We start from the raw sequence: 24,553 nt of genomic DNA, 5'->3' as shown, positions 1-24,553 counted from the left end.
CTCCAGCTGGCACACAGAATCCTGGGCTTTGCACTCCTGTTTCTAAAGTGGCATTGTTACCTCGTCACCATCTGCCTTAAACCAGGAGCCCCTTCTAATGGGCCGTGCTACTCCCATCTTTGGCATTTGCCCCCTAGAATGCATACATCCATTTCACTCAGGGCTGGCGCTTTAATAACCATGTAGAGTTAATGGACACTACAGTGCCTTACCTTTCCTTTTCCAGAGATAGAAGTGCCCCGCCTTTCAGTGGTTGAGGCTTGCCTGGTCCCGTGTGATTGTCTGTCACCCCTGCCTTTCCAGAGTAGGCAGACCGTTCCATTCTTAAACCGTAACACTTTTCTGAATACGGCATTGTCTGGGTGAGATATTTTCCCTCCAGTACATCACAGCAACAAATAGATGCTTATTGGGCCCCGGGCCTATCAATGCAGCCCCATTCATCCAGGGCTGCTTTAAGGCATAGGTTCTGTAGGCCAATACCTAGGATCCCAGCTCCTCCAATCATGTGCTTATGTGGGAATTTCAGCTTTAACAAAAAACAAAAACTCACCACACTCTTGCCCTCATTGGGTCAAAGAAAAGCTTGATGTAACTGATGCAGGGACAGTTCTTTGAGCCTGCAGAGAGCTGATGGCTCATATAGGTGAACCCAGGGCTGGCTCCAGGCACCAGCTTAACAAGCAGGTGCTTGGGGAGGCCAAGGGAGAGGGGCGGCACCTGCAGCAATTCGGGGGCGGCAGGTCCCTCACTCCCGCTAGGAGCGAAGGACCTGCCGCTGAACTGCCGCCGCCAATCACTGCTTTCCCCCCCCCCCCCCCCCCCATTGCTGCCGCAATTTTTGCTTGGGGCGGCAGAAACGCTGGAGCCGGCCCTGGGTGAACCGCCTCATGAATCTCAATGGGGCATGAACACCACAGATCCACTGTTGTCCTCGGGTTCTGCCAAGTCCCCTCCCCTCCAACACAGAACCGTGTGTGGCAGGAAAAGCAGAGTCTCTCCTGTTCTAGGATCAGGTGGTCTCCCTGGCTGCCAGCTTCCAGGGTGCTGCACCACTGGGGGTTTTGGTTATTTTTTGTTTGCTCCCCTAAGCTTCTGGCCAAGGAGGGCAGGGAGTAATGTTTTCCATCTTGAATGGCAAAAGTTATTGCATCTCCTACCCCAGACAAAACATTTCCACAGAGAAAAAACAATCTAAAAGCATAAAAGCCTTTATTGTTATTTACAGTATAAAGGTTATACTTGCCCTTCAGTTACATTTTCATTGTAATGTACAATACTATACAGTTAACATGCAACTCAAGGGACAATAGGTTGTCTATGCATCTATATTTATAGAGTACACATAAAGCTTTAATGTGATTGTGAAATACACAAACTCCCCTGCTTGTCACCACTTGGGTTATTTGGATTTGGTAACCTGGAAGTTCCAAAAGCTAGAGATTAAAAACCTCAAAAAAGGAAGAATTGTATAAATAGTGAACTACAAAGAATACAAAAATAGAATTGATTGCATTTTATTTTATTTTTTTCATGGGAGTGTTACAGTCTGTGCCTTGATTATATCATATCAAACAGCATAGAGTTTGCACAGGTTAAAAAACAGTTTATTTGTAGTGGTTCGGTGCAAGTTATTCTTCAGATGACCTGGGGTCAGTTATACCTACAGGGTTCTTGTCTCTAGCACCTGCGGCTTGTAATGCTCTATTGACCCAAATTGTAAACTTATCACTGATTCACTGTAGTGAGATCCCCTACACTGGCTGATCCCAGACAGGCAGATATGCTAAAAGGAAAATGGAGCACCACAAACATTGATGTGCCAAGGGGATTTTTTTTTTTTAATTTTCTTCAGCAGAGAAGAGATGTCACTGCAAATGAATTTATTTTTAAAACCAGGCAGAACTAGCCCTGTAGTTCCCCCAAATTCTAGAACATGAAAGTGCAATCAAGGTTTTGATGTACTGTATTGCAGGCCAGGAGGCTGCAAGATCAGCAGCAGAAACAGAATTAACTCATGTAGCAAAATCCTGGCAGCATAAAGGCCAAAGGCAGAGGTGGGCTGGCTATAGAGAACGGTTACTTAGCCTTACGGCAACCATGGTGCTTCAGGCTGCTCTGGCCACGTGGCTCCCACGAAGCACCGGGAGTGGGATTCACAGCCAAAGACGCATTTGCCTTTACTAGTCTCTCATCCATTTTCTTTATTGCTGATTATCTAACGCGAAGAGGCTACTGGCCTCCTTTTAAAGAAAAGTGTAGCCTGGTTTCTACATGCAAGCAGTGCTTCATTTCCGCCAGGCTCAGCCCCGGCACCTTTGGGCTTGGCGTGTCAGTTAGGAAAGTAAAAAAATTGCTTGAGCCCGGGCACCTCTTTCGTTACAAATGAAGCCATGCGTGCCATGTCTGCTTTCAGTTGTGGGAATTAGCCACAGGCATAGAAATGTTGTATTGGGGAAAGCACAAGAATCTGCAAAGATTTTGCAGAGTATTAACTCTGGGAGTCGATCCCACAAGTGCTGTTTGAAGAGGAGTTGGTAGGAGGAATTGATTGACTAGATAGCTTTTAAAATCTACGCAGCTTATGTAAGGTTTTGTAAACACCATTCACTAGTTTAATTACCCCCCCCCCCCATATTTAAGACACTTGCCTGCTCTTATTCTGGACAGAAAACACAAGCTCAGCATAGATATTCTCCTCTCCTCCCTCTGGTTTCCAAGGATAACCTGGGATGCCTCTCAGTGGTGTATCTTCCACATGGAATGCTGTAACAGCTCTCCAGCTGCCGAGCCGGAGCGCCACATGGGGCATTTTCTAGCTTTCCAACATATCGCCTCACTCAAAATCCCGAGGTTTGCATAGATGTGGGAGGGGGCAGGAGCAGTCTCTCGCAGCCCTTTCCCCCACTTACAGGGAAGACAGAGCAAGCTCCCAGGAGTTTGTACATTTCCCCATGTCTCTACACAGCCTCTGGGAAGGGGGGCGCCTGCTGCCACCAGAAACAAACGAGGCCAGGTGAGGCACATAGTGTATGTACTGCAGATAAATCTGGTACCTCAACACTTCTGGGGAGGAGCTGGGACACAGTGGGGGCCTGAGCATCAGAAATTCAGCCTGCAGAAAAGGCTTTTAATACCAACATTAAAAACCTTAAAAGCTAAGAGGACCCGAGCTTCCAGAGTAAGCGATGGCTCGCAGCGTTCCAGGAGAGCATGCAGCATTCTGTAACAGGGCAGATATTTGGCATGAATGGAAGACAGCCCTGGGGAGAACTAGGCAGAGTGCAAACTGGCAAGTTTCCCCAAGTACCTCTGATCCGCAACAGACCTGAGCCTCCAATCAGTGAACACTGACGCTCACGCGAATGAGAAGATTGGTCTGGTTTGGACACAGGTTCTCTGCGGACTAGGCTGAGATCTCAGGGGCTTCACTGGTGAAGCAAGTCAGGATCGAATTCAGGCTTTGTGGCAAAAGGCTCAAAAGTGATTGCTTAAACAGGACAGAATGTAATTCCTAACACAGCGAAGCCTGGGAAGGAACCTGGGTCGGTTGGGAGACAGTTTCAGGCTGGTAGCGTGAGCCTTTCTGCACATTAACTATACCACGTCTGATGCAAAGGGGAAGACAGACCATACTGTACTTCATTCCAGCTGGCCGTGCACAAGGGGTGCCAGCTCAGCTTGTAGTGGGCGGTTATGACAAGGCAGTACTAAGTACTCCCCTACCTCCCACAGAAATCCAAATCCAATCGAAATGAGTTAAAATAACCTCCTGTTAAGCCAAACGTCCATCATGTGCAATTCGATTTGGCGTCTACTCTTGACATTTCAGTTGCCACCTCAACCAGAGCTTTGCTAGTGACAGGTGATTTGGGAAGAGTTCACCCCCCTGACAGCAAGGCATTTACACTGAAGTTTTGCACAGATCCGGGGCAGTACTGACAATCAGTGACCACCACCAGAACTTAACATAGCAACCACTCAACCTTAAGTGTCAGAGCAAAATAAAAAAGCAGAGAAAGTGCTTAAGTCTACAAGTTGTTCCCTGAAATCCTCAGGGATATCTAACCCCTTGAAACCAGCCAGGGCACAACAATTTGCATAGCAGCTTATTAGGTAGTTTGCAGAATGAAGGAATAATGGGGGTGGGGGGGAGAGACTGTCCCATTTTATGTGATATACTGACACTACTCACACTTCCAGTACAACAGGGGTGACTATTCCCCTGCTGATGGACCCCATCTTTACCCTCGTAAACCTGGTTCCTAGCAAGCCACGTTTTCCTGGGAGAAGGAGGGACCTTGTCCAGAATTCTAATTTAAGTTGACATGTGGCTTTTGGTAAGAGACCAAACTGGCCTAGCCTCTAACTGTAAAAATATTCCAGTGCTTTACAGCCACCAATGTGGTGAAGCTGCAAATTAAAGAAAACGGACATTTAGATAAGAAAATAGTCTAACATGGTAACAGCTTAATCACCCTGTGGCGTTAAGAGTATTTCTTTACGGGTTGTCTAAGAACTGAGGCTTAGAACAAGTCTACTCTCCCTGCAGTAGATTTTTCACCATGCAGACGCTGTGGTTTCCAGCACTCGCTGGACTGGTGGCACAAACCCCAACCATACTAGAGCTAAAATATCCACTTTAAGAGCAGCTAAAATAGACTGAAGAGCTTAACAGCCTTGCGTGGAAATGACAACTCTTCCAATTGGTCCACAGACCAGATAACAGTCTGTTGGGCGAACACAAACCTATCCAAATCAGTACTGTGATGGAACTCACTTTATATTAACTTTATATTCACTTCATAAACCCCAATCAGCTAAGACACTATTCTAAGTATGTTATAACCTAGCATGATTTGTTGTTTAAACAAACACGTTTCAATTGATTGGCTTTTGCTGGTTGCTAAACCAGTGTTTGGAAATGAGCTGCTAGGCATCGGGCATAGGCCACGTAGTTGTGAGGGGCCTGTGAAGAACACTCCCTCCCTAGGGTTTCAGCAGGCTGCTGCGCTGGCAGGACAATCTGGGCTTCATACCTCACTTAAAGGAAGTGTGCCCTCCAGGATCGCTTCTTCACACACTGCGAGCCCGTTCTGGGGAAGGCCAGGCTCGAGGCGGCATGCTCTTAGGTTCACCGTCAAACGTTTTGTGCTGTGAATTCTCACCCTAAGTCTAGTTACATCAAGCTGTCGATCTGTGCCACTAAGGAGATGGGCTACCGTACTGGTCTGCAGATGGAGTACGTGTCCCACAAGGCTCTAGCCAGTCTCGGAAAGCTCAGTACACTGGTAACTTGAGAAGCTGAATCCCAGGAGTTAATCCTGAGCAACGTACACTGGGAATCAAACACTCACAACAGTGGGCGCTAGAGGCTCCAAGGAAGCAAGCAGAGCCTCAAAGGACTGTCCAAGCCACCTGATGTGTGCGCGCAGTGGGGCTCCTGGAGTCCCGGCCCCCCATCTCTGGGTGTCCCAGGTACAGCTCTTCCCAAGCATGAGAGAGACCAGGAATCTAGGAAGAGAGCTGGAGGGTGCCGGCCCTGCTGAAGATCTGGGTTACGCAGTGAAATCTGTTTCTCAGAGTTTTGAGCCAGGCTGCATTGCCAGGTGCCCTGAGTCCTGTTGGGAAGAGGTCAGTGATGCGCTGGAGGGGGCTTCCAACAGCCCTGTGTGCAAATTCTGCCCCCAGAGTGAAGGAAGCACTGCAATTTCCCTGCCCCCCCCCCTTCAGCCCTGCAGATGTTCAGAAAACCTTCTTTAGGAATGGGACAGGCTGTGCCAGCATGCGCACAGCTCTGTGGGGCTTGAAATCTGGTCCCCCTCACCGACAGAAGGAGGTCCAATAAAAGAGATACTATCTCCCCCACCTTGTCTCCCTGTCCCCCACCGCCCTGCAGCACGCACACCTGGGCCCAGGGGCCTAGCACAGGCTGAGGGAGACAGGCAGCCCAGCACTAGGGAAGAAGAGGGTGCTGCTAGGGTCTCAGAAGGAAGTTGCCAGGCCCAGAGGCTGTGTGCATCACCATAGGGCATCAGCTGCTTTTCGCATTCCAGCTCATCTCGGAGCACACAACCACCTGGCCTTTCGGTGCCTCCGCTCCAGCCATGTGGCATCTGTCCTGTCGCATTTGACCATCGGGGGCCTCGGTAAGAAGCATCAGCAAAAAGCACCAAGTGCTCTGTATTTAGGATGTTTCCAGGTGCCCAAAGCAAGTCAGAAAAGTGACTGAAATCTCCCTGACTACCCATCCCACTGGCTAGTGAGGAGGACAGGCCGCTTCCTTACCAAGGATCCCTGGGAAGGTGGCTTTGTGGCAACAGAGGGAGCCGGGTCAGTCGTTCAGAGACCCCTCCTCTGACTCTGTGACTAGGGTCAGAAGCCACAGTGAAGGGTGTACTGCGTACCCTCCCCTAATATTTATCGACTGCAAAAGGAAGAGGCAGGATTCACCAGCTCCCAGAAGAGTCCCCCTCCCTCCAAGAGGAATCCTCAACAAACTCAGCCTCGCCTACATGACGCCATGAGAGCTGCCGCACAGCCGCAAGTCCATCTTTGCAACAGTTCACTTCTCCCAGGGGAGGCCAGGCAGCTTGGAACGAGCCGGGGGCGGGGGCTCATGGAATGCTTGTTCAGAGCGACCAGCGCTGAACTCCCAGTCTCCTCATCCCCAGCTCCAGTAAAGCCCCACCCACCTTACGCCAAAGGCACAGTTGGTAAGCAATAAAAATGACGTCATACGGATTGATTACAGTTCCTGCCCTAACCAGCTCCCCCCTCACAGCCCCATGCCAACGGCTCTTCTTGCAACAGAAGAGTGCCGGATGCTCGGCTTTACGTCGAGTCTTCAGGGCGACAATCGAATCCCAGAGGCGTCAGGAAGAAGAGTGTCTGAAATGGCCAGCAGCCAGGCAGTGGCTGGAAAGGGAAAATGTGAGAACCGCTTCAGCTACCAGCAGCAGCCTGGCCTCAGGACTTTCTAGGCAGGTGGAGCAGTTATTCCAGGGGATTGTGGAGAGGCTGGAGTTTCTGGCTAGGGCTCTGAGGAGGGCAGGAGCTTCCTTCCACACTGTCATGGTTCTGGCATGAGTCAGTCTTTGTCAAGGCACTGGTACTGCAGGAGGACACCACAAACTAGGGTCTTTTGTGCTGCTGGGACAGTAGATGTGTTGTTCGGAGCTGTTGGGATCCTTCACGTCTTACACAAGCAGTCCCATACGGGTGACTTTGGCTGACAAGAAAGTGTGCAACACAAAAACAATGGGTTTGGGACAGGAGTGCAGGTCCAGGGTCTGGAGAGAAAGCACAAGAGACGCCGTCAGTCCCACATATAGCACAGGGCTCGACTTGGAGCAGAAGTGTCACTGTACAGATTGCAAACAAGCCACCCCAAGACAGGTGTTCAGCTCCCACTCACCCACAGAGCCCAATGGTTACAAAGAGCTTCTCACACTGCAGGGAAGAGCAGATCCTGAGCTGGGCTTTCCCCCTGGGGACCGCCAATCTCACCCCCCCAATTCCAAAGGTGTTGGAAAAGCTGGGCCCAAAGCACCGAGGGCCTATAATCACCATAGAGGCCGCACGGCTCAGTCTGGCTTCAACAAGCAACAGCCTCTCAATCCACCTGCCCCTTGGGATCTGGGAGTGACGTGTCGCACGGCAATGATTCGGGATCAGCCACCAGCATGGTGTGGGAAGGACTGGCTCTCCTGGTATGTCTGAGCAGACAGGGATTGTTTGGCCCAATGGTACCGAGCCTTGTGAGAGTGGAGTCTCCCAGGGCAGCTCTCAGGCCCTGAAAGAGTTCAGCTCATGGAGGTGAGGGCACAGAGGGTGGGATGGGAGACAGCTGAGACAGGCTTTGAGCACCTGAAATTAACTCAAGTCACACAGTAGTTTGGCAATGGACAAACCCGAATCCTTCCCACCCCACAAAATACAGCATCACGGCGCATCCCCAGCCCCATTCTCACCAGCTCCCCCTCTGGGCCACCAAAATCCAAGTAGAGGTTCCTGATGCCATCATCTGCAGACACTCTAAGCTTCTCAAAGGGGTAGAGGAACAGGGTGCGACTGGAGCCTGCCTCCTCCCTGGAGAGAGTGAATCCATTTTCATAATGGACCGTGAGCTTCACCTCCTGGCCATTCAACATGCAACCTACACAGAAACAGAGCACAAACCCTCAGGAGCAGCCAGCCAGCTCAGAGAACATGCCCCCAAGCCTTCCCCAAGACAGAGCCTGCAACCGCTGCACTGGACCCTGTGTCCCAACAATTTTAATTTAATTTAATTTATTAAGAACATAAGAACGGCCAGACTGGGTCAGACCAAAGGTCCATCTAGCCCAGTGTCTGGTCTTCCGACAGTGGCCAATGGCTGGTGTCCCGGGGGAATGAACAGAGCAGGTAATCAAGTGATTCATCCCCTGTCGCTCATTCCCAGCTTTTGGCAAACAGAGGCTAGGGACCCCATCCCTTCCCCTTCTGGCTATTAGCCACTGACGGACCTATCCTCCAGGAATTTATCTAGTTCTTTTTTGAACCCTGTTATAGTCTTGGCCTTCAGAATATCCTCTGGCAAGGTGTTCCACAGGTTGACTGTGCGTTGTGTGAAAAAATACTTCCTTTTGTTTTAAACCTGCTGCCTATTAATTTCATTTGGTGACCCCTCGTTCTTGGGTTATGAGGAGTAAACAACACTTCCTTATCTACTTTCTCCACACCAATCATGATTTTATAGACCTCTATCATATTCCCGCTTAGTTGTCTTTTTTCCAAGCTGGAAAGTCCCAGTTTTATTAATCTCTCCTCATATGGCAGCTGTTCCATACCCCTAATAATTTTTGTTGTCCTTTTCTGAACCTTTTCCAATTCCAATATATCTTTTCTGAGATGGGGCAACCACATCTGCACGCAGTATTCAAGATATGGACGTACCATGGATTTATATAGAGGAAATATGATATTTTCTGTCTTATTATCTATCCCTTTCTTAATGATTCCCAACATTCTGTTTGCTTTTTTGACTCCGCTGCACATTGAGTGGATGATTTCAGAGAACTCTCCACGATGACTCCAAGATCTCGGTCTTGGGGTCTAAATAAGCTGTTATCACTCATCTTTTTATATGTATAGTTGGGATTATGTTTTCCAATGTGCATTACTTTGAATTTATCAACACTGAATTTCATCTGTCATTTTGTTGCCCAGTCACCCAGTTTTGACAGATCCTTTTGTAGCACTTCGGAGTCTACCTGGGACTTAACTATCTTGAGTAGCTTTGTAACATCTGCAAATTTTGCCACTTCACTGTTTACCCCTTTTTCCAGATCATTTATGAATATGTTGAATAGGACTGGTCCCAGTACAGACCCCTGAGGGACACTACTATTTACCTCTCTCCATTCTGAAAACTGATAATTTATTCCTTCCCTTTGTTTCCTATCTTTTAACCAGTTACCAATCCAGGACCTTCCCTCTTATCCCATTACATCTTACTTTGCTTACTTGGTGAGGGACCTTGTCGAAAGCTTTCTGAAAATCTAAATACACTATATCTACTGGATCCCCCTGGTCCACATGCTTGTTGACCCCCTCAAAGAATTCTAGCAGAGTGGTGAGGCATGATTTCCTTTTACAAAAGCCATGTTGACTCTTCCAAAAAATTACGTTCATCTATGTGTCTGGTAATTTTGTTCTTTACTATAGTTTCAACCAGTTTGCCTGGTACTGAAGTCAGGGTTACCGGCTGTAATTCCAGAAGTGACCCTGGCAGCCCTTTTAAAAAATTGGCATCACATTAGCTATCCTTCAGTCATTTGGTACAGAAGCTGATTTAAATGATAGGTTACCAACTACAGTTAGTTCTACAATTTCACATCTGAGTTACTTCAGAACTCGAGTGAATCCCATCTGGCCCTCATGACTTATTACTGTTTAGTTGATCAATTTGTTCCAAAACCTCCTCTAATGACACCTCAATCTGGGACAGTTCCTTAGATTTGTCACCTAAAAATGTTAGCATGTTAGATGGGGTGGGATCTGAGTTACTACAGAGAATTCTTTCCTGGGTGTCTGGCTGGTGAGTCTTGCCCACATGCTCAGGGTTTAGCTGATGGCCATATTTGGGGTCGGGAAGGAATTTTCCTCCAGGGCAGATTGGCAGAGGCCCTGGGGGGTTTTCGCCTTCCTCTGCAGTGTGGGGCATGGGTCACTTACTGGAAGATTCTCTGCATCTTAAAGTCTTTAAACCATGATTTGAGGACTTCAATGGCTCAGACACAGGTTTGATACAGGAGTGGGTGGCTGAGATTCTGTGGCCTGCATTGTGCAGGAGGTCAGACTAGATGATCATAATGGTCCCTTCTGACCTTAAAGTTTATGATTCTATGATTCTAAAAAGAATGGCTCAGGTTTGGGAATCTCCCTCACATCCTCAGCCGTGAAGACTGATGCAAAGAATTCATTTAGTTTCTCCGCAATGGCCTTATCCTTGAGTGCTCATTGTGACCACAAGGGCAGAGAAGGGGTCTACTCGCCCTTGGATAGGTGCAGGAGAGTGACCAAACTGACCTGGATGTGTGTAGTGAAGGTGAAGCATTTCCACACTAGTGCACCAGCTGTACCACTAATGCTACAGGCTGAGCCAGCGTGAAGTCAGGCTGCCCATGGAATTGCAAGGGACACATCTGCTGCTCTGTGAATTCACACAGGAGCATTATTTGAGTCCATGCCATTGTGCACCAAGCCTACAAAAGCATCGCCAAGGGACACCAGGGTGTTTCCTGACTCCTGGATGAGACTGGCAGTCCCCTTTGTGGAGCCAGTAAATTCACCATGCTGCCGACAGCCCAGAGAGCACACAAATGGAACCACTGCACAGAAAAAGGGAAGAGACTGGAGACTGTGCGGGGTTCAGAGCAGACACGTCTCTGGGACAGGGATGCTGTCACCTGCTACAACTAGAACCAAGGAGCAGAGACTGGCAGATGTCGCCGAGGGGAGAAATACCTCAGGAAAGCCAAAACAGGAGCATGGTGAGGACACTAGTAGAGGAAGCATCTCAGAAAAGCAGAAAGCCTGGGATTTCAATCATGTAACTAGATGGGTGCAAGACGACTAATCCTGCTGGAGCCTGGGATGGTGTGTGTGTGTGTGTGTGTGTGTCAGACACTCTGGCTGTGTCCCAGGACAGCATGGGGGCAGTTCAACCTGGAACATCCTCGAGGCACCAGCATGACACAGGATCTGCGCCCAGAAAGAGCAGGATTGCTTGGTTTGTGCCTTCACAGCCTGGCAGCGAGAGGGGCAGGGAACATAGGATGAACTAACTCACCAAGAATACACAGGGCGGTGGCTTAGCCTGTCAGTCTAGGCCTGCCTTTCGCTCTCCAGTCCCTTTCCGAAACCCATCTCATCCAATACTTAAACATGAAAAGAGAGCTCTCTGGGGTGTGTCTGCTCCCTGTGGACACAGTAATGATCAGAGAGACCATTAGTCTGTTCTGGACTCTCCTATCAAGGGGAACCTGCGAAGGACAAGACGTAGGTTTGGGATGTATGAAGACGCCCTGAAAGCATTTTTAAAAGTTGTTTTTCTCGGTTCGTCATGTTATCATGGCTATTCGATCTTTCCGGGAGGACTCAGGATAGAATATGAGCCTTTTTCAGGCCCTAATGTTAGAGCGGGACCTGAATCTTCACAAACAGCTTTTCTCCCAACTAACTATTTTTAGGCTTTTGAGTTAACAAATAAAACTGTGCAACAGTTTCAATAAAAATCTATTCCCACCTCAACCAAATGTTACTTGCATGGCATATCAATCCTACCAGTTCTCCAGACATTCGGAGTCTCCCAGGAAACCAGAGTAGGTAAAACTTGAATTTCCAATGGGAAAAAAAACAAGTAGATTTAACCCCACACACACACGCCCCGCAGGCCTTTAACACATTAGAAAGCAGCCAAAAAGGGACAAGTCCACCACTCCCCCCCTAGATTGTTACTTTTTGCCCAGATTGCCTGTCACATCTAAGGCTTGTGGAACTTGTTCACTCCCTGTCAGCAGTCGTGCATCAGGTCCTGTTTTTGAAGGACTTCAAGCAGTTGTGTGCAGTATCAGGGGACTTGCATTCGTCTATAGCGGAGGGCAGGCAGGGTGTGCGGGGTGGGGAGAGTCTGAAATGTGACATCACTCAGGTGTTTCTGGTTCACCTGTGACAGCCAAGGCCAGCCAAGCCTGCTCTCCCACCAAATCTTTCCCTTTGCTGCCATGTCTAGCCCTGGTTTTCACCAGCCAGATTTCTATTGCTAAACCAATCAGCAGCACATTCTTGGGTTTTGTTTGAAGGAGTATATATCATGCAAACAATACGAGACTATTAACTGCTCCTTAGCCTAACCTCAAAAGAAGCCCCTGTCACTTCTGCACGGTCCCAGCGTGAGCAGCTTTCCCTAGCACACAGCCTATTTTTCAGATGCTCTGTTCTTGATGCCTAGTGGCATTTGGAATCTTTCTACTTGTGGCAGCAATTTTATTACCTCAACTGGCACCATACAGGGCGCTGGGGTGCCAGATACATCACAGAGCGCCTACTGCCAACAAGATAGCTGCCATTACAGATGCTGAAAGATAAGGCATGCGGGGGAGCAGGCAGACTGCACAAGGGTATGGCCTTTAGGGAGAGAGCTCCAGATGGAAAGAACTGGCTGAAGGGCCCCTTCACACAAAACTCTCAGGGCCATCATGCAGAGGGCTGTAGTAGTGCTTGTGGAAGGTGCTGGCTCCAAGCCAATATTCTCCTTGCAGCAATTAAGCCGCTATTGCAGCAGGAGGGAAGCTGGCCTGACACCTCACCTTAGCTTTTCCCAGTTAGATGACTGTGGCAAGCAAGAGGCTCAGAAATAACCATTAAAGCCTTCAAAAGGGGGAAGGACTTGTAGAATGGGTGCTATTCTCTTCTGAACACTAGAGGGAGCTTTTAAGCCATAGGTAACAGACTGACCCAAACCCCTCTCTCCTCAGCCTAGATGAACTTCGGTTTTGGCTGTTTCTATCTCTCTGCTGTTGAGCCCTCTCCCGCCCCCAAGCTGGAAGACTCCAGCTAGCAAGGCTGAGACTGGGTTTTCTAAGAGCACAGGGGTCACTTCACATCCCCCCGGCTGGAATGATTTCCCATGCCCAGGGCCGTACTGCCCAGCTCCTCTCTGTTCTCAAATTTACAGGCAGCCTTACATGTTCGGAATGCAGGAACAAAGCCGGCTTTCCCAACGCTCAGCTCCAGCTGCATGCCAGAAGCATGTCTCAGAATCTCAGATTCTGCCAACCACACTGTGGTCACGGCACCTCCGGATATTAGTGACGCTGTCCTTACCCTAGGGAGATGGACCAATGGCCAGAGTCCAGATGGTTAAAACTTTCCACTCAGGCTTGTCTGCCTGTCAAGAGAGCCACACATTCCATAGAACTCAAGAAACCAGCACACACTTGGCAGTGCCGAGGCAACGAAGGTATGTTGTGCATCACCAGGGGCTGAGAGAGAACTGGCTTCCTTTTGATTAGGCTACTCCACTAACCAGTTAGGCGTGAACTGTAATCAGCCTTCCAGTTTCACTGCACTATCCCCATCGCCTCACACTAGCCTCAGCTCCAGTGGGACACTGGCCATCTCTGAGCACATGAAAGCACTCAGATCTTCCCATGTAAAGAGGTAGAGAAGAGCAAGGGATTCACTCCAACTGTACCTGGGCTTTGTTAGAGACTAGCAAGAAAACCTCGGTTATAGCAGAGGACATCCCTCATCCAAGACCCAGAGCTCCGTGCAGTCCACATGGCCCCACTGTGACCTCTTGTGTGACCAACGTGACCTCCAGAAGTGCAGTCACTGAGCCAAGACTCCAGGCTATGGAGTTTAGCCTGAACAGACTGGGCGCCTTAGTGTTAAGTTTTCTACACTTACTTTTCTTGTGTCGCTCATGAGTCTTAATTCCAAACCACGTCCCACAGCTCTCTCTTGCGTGTTTGTGAAAGCTAGGCAGCCCCCATAGGCCTGACTCTGCTCAGCTAGGGAGAGCTGCTGAGACCCCGTCCCAGAGGGTAGGTGATCAACTGATTGCTTGGCAGTTGAGCAACTCAGGAGGGAGCAGTGGGGTTGCAGGCAGACAGACCGTTACTGCCCCCAGCGTACCTACGGACACCTCCTTTATCAGCTCCGCAGCAGCATGGCAGCCCTGAACTAGCATCCTGGTCCAGGAGGAGAGGTCCCGATGCGTCTCCACCCTGAAAACGTGCATTTCAATGCCCTGGCGAGAGCCTGTCCTCGTTGCAAAGGTGAGCTCGGATCCCGGAGAAGGTGATCTGCGCCCGGAGCCAGAGTGAACCAGCCTGCGGATCACATGGGAGAGCAAGAGGGACGTTACTCAGAGAAGAGGGAAACCAGTGTGACTGCATCGTGGCCAGGGAGACATCGTTCCGGGACACTGCTGCTTCCCAACGTGGGGGGGGAGCAAGCTGTGGTTCATTAACGAACCTCCATCATGGGGCCGGGAGGGAGGGCATCAGGCAGGGGGAGGGAGGTCTCCGTGGGAGGATGCTGCTTTTGTTCATTCATACCGATTTATTGGCTGGTGAGTGGCCGAGCTGCGACTTATGGTGCTCCTAAGCCACTGTTTGAACCAACTTGCTCCTGGACAGTGACCTGGGGAAGCCACATGCATGGGCCACACAACACTCGCCTTTCCCCAGTGCACACATCCAACATCCAGTCATGCACCACATGGGGAAAACCCTGCACCAACCAGATCAGCCACTCGCAGCTTGATCCGCCGCCACCTCCCATCACACAGAGCCAATGGCCCCAGGGGCGCCTCAGAAATCTATCCACCAGCACAGTAGCCAGGCAGTGATGGGGAAGGTCAGAGCCGACTAGGGAGACATTGCTCCCAGGCTGAGCGAGGCATATTAGACACACAGGAGCAGTGCCCAGGGGAGATGGGCAGTAACACAATTAACACGCTAGTTAAACTGCTCTCCCCTTACATGGGCAGCAGGCTGGCAAAGGCACACTCCTTAGTGCCCAGGGCTGGGGGTTCTCCGGGCAGATGCACTAGAGAGATGCAGCTAGCTCCCCTCTGTCCTCTCAGCTGGTGCAGCCAAGGAACCGGACAGCTGGAGCCCAGCCCTGTGGAGGTGACAGGTGACAAACTGAGCAGCCACATGGCACAATGGACAAGATGCCCTGCGTCTGCAGATGCCAAGAAGGGATCAGCCTGTTCCAGGAGGCCCCAAGCCAGATGTTCTAGAAACGCTCAGGCCAGAGGAATGTTTCCCTCCTACGGTTCTGGCTGCTGAAGACTTGGCAGGGAACATGAACTGATCCAGCGGCAGGACCTGCACACGCCCCTATGGGCGTCACAGGGAAGCTTGAGCAACGGATGTGAACACGACACCAAGGCACCACGGAGCCTGCTCAGACAGGCCGAACCTTCTCTGGCAGCATGACAGCCCCTCCAGCTCCCAGCAAGGCTGGACTCAGGCTGCTAGCAAAGTAGCAAAGCCAGGAGGACTCTCTGGGAGACAGGGCTAGAAATGAAAAGGTAAGTAGCCAAGAGCCCCCTCCCAGCACTCAAGAAGCCCAACACAAGATGCATGCAGACATCTCACCATGCCGAGAGCCTGCAGCCCCTCCTATGTCAGTGGACCCCCGCTCGGATCACAGCAGCTGCGCTCCCTGCCCCAACAACAACCAAACACTCCTGTTTTGGAGGCTGTAATGGCTGTTTGAAATACAGGCTTGTCAGCACACCATGCTCTGCTCCCTTTCACTTGCGGGACAGGTGGCAAGAGTGGGCCTGGGAGGAGAACACACATGCACCCTGCCCCATAGATCATCATGGAAGGAGTTAGCAGGGCAGTAATGACACCGAGGTCTCCACAGAGAAGGCTAAAGCTTGGCATGGACTCCAGTAGGAGCACATGCTTTCTGCAGATGCTGCCAGGCAGCCAGTCCTTAGCTCACCAGCACCTCCCAGGGATACCCACGCTGGTCAGCCTGATTTCCAGGGGAGCATTAGCTGTTCATGGTATTCCAGTAGCCAGAGCTTCATGGTGGCCACCTTCGCCTCTTGGTCTGTGCTTGGACCACAGGGCTGGGTCTGTGTGGGACTGGAATGAACGCCATGGCAGGGCTGGGTGAGGCAAGGACCCATCCTCTCTGCTCAAAGCAGGAGTGCATCAATTTACAGAAAGACTCTTATGCTGTAAGCAAACTCCTCGGGAGCGGGAATGTTCGCAGCTCTGTATTAGTGCGAGTGCCTACTGCCAAGTCTGTCTCATCCTTCAGCTCGAGCATTCCGTGTCATTTACGAATAACGTCACCGTCCTGCAGAATCCCTGGGAGTTTGAGATCCCTTTCCCCCACCAATGCCCAGTGCCTTGCTGGCTTACGGCTCCTGGGAGGGCTGGGCCGCACACGCTGGCTTATTACAGGGTTGGTCTGGGCTGCTGGCCACATTAAGAAAAAGAATCAGTCATGGGCCCAACAAGAGCAACTGGACGAAAGTGGCCTTTTACCAGGTGATTTATCAGAGGCCTGCATTGCTGTGTGAGCCAATGGGAGCCACTAGCGATGGTGGCTGAGAGGGATGTCCTGAGCACAGCTAGCCCTCCCCTGACTCTCCCACTTGCTACTAGGAAGAGCAGCCCAGTCTCTGCTGATTTGCCAGAGAGGTAATGGCTACTGGCAGTCCTGCCACTGAACAATGTTTGTGGGAGGGCTGCCTCAGCTACTCTGATTGGCACTCCCCCAGCTCTCGCTGGCCAATCACAAGAATGATTTGCAAACTGTGAAGGGCAAGTGCCAGTTTCCACCCATCACCCTTGGAATGCAAATCCAAACCCGACACTTTCTCTGCAGGTGGGACCCCTCCCAGAGCAGTGGGGTTTGACCAGGTGGAAGCCTTCCTACACTAAGGAAATCCTGTCACTGCAATGGAAGGAAGTTCCAGGTTGCAGTCGAAAGGAAAAGCAGCCCAAGGCTTGGAGCACGGTGGCCGACTGACTGATAACCGCTAGGGAAGTGACTGGGCTAGTATTTAAATGCTCACATCCTAGCATCCTGGCCCACCAGCAGTGAGGAGTGTGCACTGGCGCTCTCATCTCAGGCTCAGCACAGAAAGAAGCAGGGCTCTCACATGCCCGAGCTAGGGTTGCCAACCCACCCGGTTTCACTGGGAGTCTCCTGGAATCAGGCTCTATCTCCTAGAGGCTACTGAAGCCAAACCGGGAGATTTTAAGCCACTAAAAGTCTGGCAGCACAGCAGGGCTAAGGCAGGCTCTCTGCCTGCCCTGGCCCGCACCACTCCCAGAAGCGGCCAGCACTTTCCTGAGGCCGCAGGGTGTGTGTGTGTGTCTGTCTGCTGCCCATGCCCCGAGCACCAACTCCGCAACTCCCATTGGCTGGGAACTGTGGACAATGGGAGCTGCGGGGTCAGTGCCTGCAGGCAGGGGCAGTGTGTGGAGCTCCGTGGCCCCCCCAGGGGCTGCAGGGATATGCCAGCTGCTTATGGGAGCGGCACGGGGTCAGGGCGGGCAGGGAGCCTGCCTTAGACCCGCTGCCCAGGAGCCACCTGAAGTAAGCACCGCCCAGCCAATGCCCGCACCCCTCACCCTCTCTCGCACCCCAACCCCCTCCTGCACTCAAACTGCCTCCCACAGCCCACACCCCCAATCCTTCCCCCAGCCCTTAGTCCCCTCCAGCACCCAAACTCCCTCCCAGAGCTTGCACCCCACATCCCCTCCTGCACCCCAATCCCCTGCCCCAGGCTCAGCCTGGAGCCCCCTCCCACACTCTGAACACCTCTGCCCCTGCCCAGAGCCCGCACCACCACCCTCTGCCCCAGCCCAATGAAACTGAGTGAGGGCAGGGGAGAGCAAGCAATGGAGGGAGGAGGGCTGGAGTGAGCAGGGTGGGGCCTCGGAGAAGGGGCGGGGCCACGGAGCGGGGCAAGGGTGTTTGGGTTTGTGCGGTTAGACAGTTGGCAACCCTAGCAGGTGAGGAGCTGTTGAGAGGCTTATCAGCAGCAAAACAAGGAAGGACCCAAGCTATGTTATTCCAGCAATGCCCTGGTTGGGGTTGTGGGCTGAGGGAGCTGTGGGCTGAGGGAGCTGTGGTTTAGCGGACTGAAGACTGGGCAGAGGCCAGAGGTTTGATCCCCAGTGTCATGCAGTGAGTCTGACTGCTAGGAAGTCACGTCCCAACTCTGTGCCTCAATTTCCCCTGAAAAGCTGCAGCTTTACAAAGTGCTTGGAGACTGATGGGTGAAAAGCGCTAAGCGGGAAAGGCTTTCACTGTACGGGGTAGGGTTTAGGTAATCAAAGAAATGTTCTTCCAGGCAACTTGGAGGCTTGGATCTTACCTGGTAGCAACAAGAGGGTAGCTGTGGCAAGGTGATGCCCATGCGTCTCTTGTCCAGGGCATACAATCATAGAGCAGCAAGTCCTTCTCTGTCATAGCCATGAGGATGGGCCGCCACTGCTGCCTTCCTCCATCTAGTCTAGCCTGCAAGAAGGCGAGAGAGCTGTTAACATGCAGTCCAGGAAGCAGTGTGTGCTGCCCGCCGGGGGCAAAGGATCCTCATTTGGGAGCATCTAAGGTCTGCAATCTGGGGCCAAAGGACATTCCTGAGTAGTGCATCTGTTAAGGAAGTCACAATGTGCCAGTGGGAGAGGAGCCTGAGTTAGGGTTACCATACGTCCGTTTTTTCCCGGACATGTCCGGCTTTTCGGCAATCAAACCCCCGTCCGGGGGGAATTGCCAAAAAGCCGAACATGTCCGGGAAAATGCCGACCGGGCACTTCCCCTCCCGCGGCGGCTCTGCTCCTCCCCTGACTCTTCGGCTCTGTTTAAGAGCCGAGTGCTACCGGCTTCGGGCAGCCCCCATGCCTCCGGACCCTGCGCTGCTGGAGCCCGGGAGGGGAAGTGCCCGGCTGGGGGCGCAGGGTCCGGAGGCATAGGGGCTGCCTGAAGCCCGAGCGCTACCGGCTTCACGGTTTGCCGGGCAGCCTCCAGACCCTGCGCCCCCGGCTGGGCGCTTCCCCTCCCGGGCTCCAGCTGCGCTGGGTAGGAGCTAGCCGGGGGCGCAGGGTCTGGGGGCTGCCCGGCAAACCGTGAAGCCGGTAGCGCTCGGGCAGCCCTTTTCGCGTGGCTGGGAGTGGGAGGAAGGAGGGGGCAGAGTTGGGGCGGGGCTGGGGGGGTGGGAAATGGGCGGGGCCAGGACCCCATGGAGGGTCCTCTTTTTTTCTTTGTTAAATATGGTAACCCTAGCCTGAGTAACAGAGCAGACGAGGCGATGCAGACGAAGGAAGGGAGTAGTGAGCCGAGTTCGGAGTTTTTCTACCCTCAGTTCCTGCCTCTCCCTCCCTCCCAGCAGCAGAGCCCAGTGCCTCCCGTTCTCCATGGGGCACACTGGGATCAGGCAATGTGCTGTAGGGCTCTTGTCTGACCCCATGTGGAATCAATCCATGACGCTTGTGCTCGCCTCCCCTCCCCAGGTGAGGCGATCTACTCAGAGAGATCAACTGCACTAGGGCAAAAAATAACCTGGAAAATTAACGAGAGTGTATTTCCCTTCATGCCTGGAGCCAGGCCCTGTCTGAAGCAAGCAGCATGTTGTTGTGCCGTATGAATAACTTGGCTGTGGAGTGGCGCCCTAAGGAGCAGGCACTGAAGAGTCTAATCTGATTCTGGGTCAAGTGGGCTCTTTATTACTATGGTGTGGGAATGTGTTAACTCATCTGAGGAATGCCAGCAAGGCACTAATGGGCCCAGCCATCCGGGAGATCCCATGCCAGGGACGGCCACAGCTCAGCTCTTCTCAGCCAAGAAAACACTTACAAGGTCAAGGATAAACTGTAGCTTTGGGATCAGCAAATTCATGGAAGGGCAAGTCTGGGACTATAGTTCTAACTCCTCGGTAACTGGGCAAATCCCATGGTCGAGGGCTCATGCTGCGTGGGCATCAGACTGACACTCAGAACCTGCCGCGCAGATCCCTCCCCGGGGGCACCGCTAGATGCGGTCAGTCAGTCCTGATCACACAGCAGCTGGGAGAGCTCAGGCCTATCGACGAGATTCACCACCCCAGTGGAAAGCTGCGCAGGGCGAGCACTGGCTTCCACCCGCTCAGACTATGACCCATCACATGGGGGCAGGGAACAGGACAGGACCACAGCCCAGAGGGGTATAAGCCCAGCTTGCTGTGAACCTGGCCAGCCCTCTCTGGGCTCCTGAGGTGGAACGCAAAGTGCTTCACAAATGCTTCTGAAGTCGCAGACTCCTCTGGTAAAGCCATCCCAGCGTTCCAGGTGTGGGGACCACGGGCAGCCACCGTGCCTCCTGCAGCAACGGGACAGTGAGCACAATCGACCCCGACTTGATGTTCCAACTAATTCCTTGTTGTCACAGCAACACTTCGCAGGACACAGTCCCACTGGCCCGTGGGGGATCATCCCATTGGAATAGTGTTCTGCCCCGTGTGGAGAGCAGCCTACCTTCCTTTAGCTGTTAAAATGCTCACCTGCCTGAATACCTTGTGGGAGGCTGTTCCCATTGCTGGGTTTTCTGCACTGTTGCACAACGTACAGCCCTTTAACTCTGCAAGGTTGCGATTTTCATACTGCACACAGGAGGAGTGCATTGCTTGAGAATATTTACAACAGAAATTAACCTTTGCAAACCCTGCGAGTTAGGTCAACATGACCCCTACGTCAGACTGGGAAGTGGAGGCAGAAAGTCACTGACTTGCCCAAAGCCATGGTCTGTGGCAGATTCCAGACCTAACTCTTGGCCATGTGCTTTAGCCACTAGCCCACATGTCCAACAACGGACATCAAGTGACTGGCTTAAATACACAGGACATTCCGCCCCCACAGACTCTCCTTTGTCTCCTCTTATCTGCAGAAACAAACGCTCCAGGCCACTCTGAAGAGGATCTAGGAAACTTGGAGCTGCCAAAGGTTTATCTTTAACTGGAAACTGAACCCAGCCCTGGGAAGGAAGTGCAGGCTCGGTGAAACGTGAGGGGGTTTCATGTTCACAATGGTTCAACACGTAGCTTTGCTGGCATTAGTTTCAGGGCCCAGCTGCACAGCAAAATAGTTGTGAGCCTGGCTGAGCACCAGGTTATGGGACCTCAAGAAAAGTCCATGGACTTCACAAGATTGAACCCGAACTGTCCCTCCCAATGACCTGTGAGGAATGGCCTCTGCTTTACCAGGTCTTCCTACCCACAACAACGCTTTGCATAGCGCCTGGTACCCAAGGATCTCAAAGCACTTCAGTATAAGCAAGTTACTTTTCCTAGCAAAAAGGAGGGTTCTCAACTCCATTACTAGATGGACAGAGTGGTCGATTTGCCACAGCCACGTGACTCACTGACAGTGCTGTGCACAGACCCCAGGTCTCTGCTTTAACCATCTTTCATCCCTATTAAGATTATGGCATTGCCACCCCTTTCCTGCCAGTCTAGTTACCCAAGGGATGCATGCACAATGGTGCACAGATACCCAAGCATCAGGAGCTAGAAAGCTCTGCAAGCCTAGGATCAAGTGTGAAATTGGCACTTGGAGTATGAACTCCCACCTAGAAAGGAGGAGTTTTATTGCACGTGGAGGGCAGTAAGACAACTGCATACGCATAGCGCCTTTAAATAAAGAGGAAGAGCATCAGGTGAGGTTTTGACTAAAGGGGAAATGAATTATTGAGGGAAGGAGAGAGGACAGACACTCAGATGGGAAATTCTGGAGCCCTGTGTGCATGCAAAGCTGCTGACTGAAGCACCATCCTAGTGCTGCTAGGAATGAGATCAGGCTTGCACTGACACTGCTGAGAATCAGAACAAACCCTGCACACAACCCGTCCACAACAGGCATGGGAAGCCTGTGAGGAGGTTACAGCCCTGTCTACAACAGGCAAACACTACTACAGCACATGCCCCTGCAGGGTCAGTAGGGGCCACACCTCCAGAAGAGAGGAGGGTTACTGGAGCTGTGGCCTGCCGGGCAGAGATGAAACATTACATTCGGTCAGGATGGTTTTAGGTAGAAGTTACATTTTCAAAACTGGATTGGCACAAATCCCTCCCTGGACAGGTCTCTCCCAGAGCTCCGGCTGCCATTGGATTCCATGATTGAGCTGGCTTCTAGGCTCACAGTAGTAAGTGGAGAAAGGAGAACTGAAAACACACGAGCCACTACCAAAGTGCTGTAATCTCCGCAGTGCTGACCTTCTCCCATGCCTGCCAATGAAACTAATCTCTTCACAGCTACACCTTAAGCAGAGTGCTAGACTGCACTGCTACCACACCTGTAAAAATGAGTTCTACCCAAATAAGGTCAAGACATCAGGGGCCCTCCATCTCTGCATACCTTTGGCTAGGACTATAACAGAGTTTAAAAGAGAACTGGATAAATTCATGGTGGTTAAGTCCATTAATGGCTATTAGCCAGGAGGGGTAAGGAATGGTGTCCCTAGCCTCTGTCTGTCAGAGGATGGAGATGGATGGCAGGAGAGAGATCACTTGATCATTGCCTGTTAGGTTCACTCCCTCTGGGGCACCTGGCATTGGCCACTGTCGGTAGACAGGATGCTGGGCTAGATGGACCTTTGGTCTGACCCGGTACGGCCTCTCTTATGTTCTTATACCTGTTCCGCCAGCCAAGCGATGTGTTTGACCTCCTTGCTACTTCCTGTGGCATTGTTGGCACCTAGCATGGCATTGAGTTCAGCCAGCACCTGAGGGAGGAGGGCCATGATGTTGGTGTGGATGGCCGTGAACCAGGAGTGTGCTGTCGCTGTGTCTTTGCACCGCAGGATCAGGGTGTTTCTGCTGTCCGGAGAGTGCAGCTCTATCAACCTGAATAGGGAGAGAGAGAGCTAGGCTGAGAAGTGCAGCCGGGCTAAGGCAGAGGGGGAATGCGGAAGCCCTGCAGCAGACACACCCTACACATCAATGGGGTTTGGTTCCCCAAGAAAAGTACACATGAAACGCTCAAATGAACCCTTAGCCCTTTGGTGTCTGCTAGGGAGAGCCCCTGGCTGGGGTCATCTACGAGCAGCCCAGACAGCGCTCACCACAGGGCTGGAGGGTAGGGCAAAGTTGGCTCTGTGGCAGGATGGAATTCCAGTGCTGCGTGGCAGAACGCTGTCTGGAAACTCATCTGTCCAGGTGCTTATGAGACCCGCAGCCCCGGAGGCGGTGACGATCCCTGCTCTGCTAGGGCAGGGGGATGCCTCGTGAATCATCCTCTCCCTCAGCTGGCTGAGAAGCTGTGCCACTGATTAAAAGATTACAGAGCTTTCTAATCTTAGCTGTCAGGCAGCCCTGCTAGGAGCTGATGCAACATCTGAGAGCTCAGGAAGTAAGCGAGCACTGGCCCAGCGCCTGCCAGGGCACCCAGGGTCCTGCAGGAACCTTCCTGCGGCAGCTCAGCATCCCTCAGAGCAGCGGGGGTGCCCAGCCCAGATCCCTGCCTGGCTTCTCACCCAATTGCTCCGGCCCAGGCTATTAGAGAGAGCGATACTAAAGGGCGAGCTGGCATCTCTCCCCTCCCTGGAATGCAGATGCAGCACACGCTTCTCACCTCCTCTGCCCTTCAGTCAGTAGCTACAGAACCCAGAACCGACTAGCCCTGCCAAACCGCTGCGGACACATCTGCTCCTTATGATGCTCTTTTGATGCCTAACTCAGGACGTGATGGGAGCGCTCTGAAAGCCAACAATTCCCACCATCAGTTAAAGCCGACGGTCCTTTCTCCCCAGTTACCTTCTTGGATCTGGGCATGCGTGTATAGTACAGAGTGGCTATTAATTAGACTGCCGGCAAATCAGGAGCCCAGCCGGACTTAGGGGGCAATCACCTGTTGACAAGCAGCTACAGGGGTGAGACTGTAACCGCGAAACGTCTGAGATGGGCTGTTAAGTGGAATGGAAGTTGCACAAATGCCACCCAAAGGCAAGCTGCCTACCAGCCTCTTAGCACAACAGAGAAGCAGGCGTGAAACCACAGAACACGTAGAAACGAGTCCATGTGCTTAAAAGTACATTGGGGCTGGCTAGCTTTGAGACAGGAGCGTGTGCACCGCTCCTCGCGGGAAGCCACCAGCGTGCAAAGTCAGTGCAGAATCCTGCTGCAGAACTCCGGAGAGGCAGCAGATACAGCGTGACAAAAGCCTTTTGCAGCGGCAGCTTATTTCCACCTGGATGAGCGGGGGTTGGGTAATTGGATTTGCATTCTCCAAACACAGGCTAAATGCAGTTCACTCTGATCCTGATGGGAACCCCAGGACAACTCTCTGCCCTTCCCACTTGCCTGTGCTGCAGGACCCTACACAGGGAATTGGTGCTGCCTTTGTCTAGGTCCAGAGCACAGCTCAGACCTCTGGTCACACAGCTCCACAGAAGCTCACCTCCTCGTCAAGTCCTGGGAGACAGGGAGACTTTGCGCCCGAGTCTGGCTGCAAAGTTCTACTTGCCAGGGTGCTGCTCGCCTGGGGCTAAA

General features: G+C 51.9%; 1 protein-coding gene across 3 annotated transcripts in view; it reads right to left on the bottom strand.

Moving 5' to 3' along the window:
• Nucleotides 1-1,195: 1,195 nt before the first annotated feature.
• The window catches only part of SNTB2 (syntrophin beta 2), a 53,386-nt gene continuing 30,028 nt past the window's right edge, over nucleotides 1,196-24,553 (bottom strand). The window contains exons 3-7 of one of the 3 annotated variants that reach the window (XM_065567423.1): nucleotides 22,699-22,909; nucleotides 18,413-18,555; nucleotides 14,185-14,381; nucleotides 7,974-8,158; nucleotides 1,196-7,292 (exon numbers count right to left, since the gene is read on the bottom strand). In XM_065567423.1, the coding sequence (XP_065423495.1) occupies nucleotides 7,200-7,292; nucleotides 7,974-8,158; nucleotides 14,185-14,381; nucleotides 18,413-18,555; nucleotides 22,699-22,909 (829 nt within the window). In that variant the 3' untranslated portion in view covers nucleotides 1,196-7,199. Of the gene's footprint in view, nucleotides 7,293-7,973; nucleotides 8,159-11,335; nucleotides 11,465-11,502; nucleotides 11,529-14,184; nucleotides 14,382-18,412; nucleotides 18,556-22,698; nucleotides 22,910-24,553 lie in introns of those variants that run through there. The other 2 variants (XM_065567424.1, XM_065567425.1) reach the window with 2 other exon arrangements.

Source organism: Chrysemys picta, chromosome 14, assembly GCF_011386835.1.
Source record: "Chrysemys picta bellii isolate R12L10 chromosome 14, ASM1138683v2, whole genome shotgun sequence".
In the NCBI taxonomy this organism is placed as follows: Eukaryota; Metazoa; Chordata; order Testudines; family Emydidae; genus Chrysemys; species Chrysemys picta.
The sequence above is the reverse complement of the archived record's forward strand: the minus strand, read 5'-3'. Positions and strand labels throughout refer to the sequence as shown.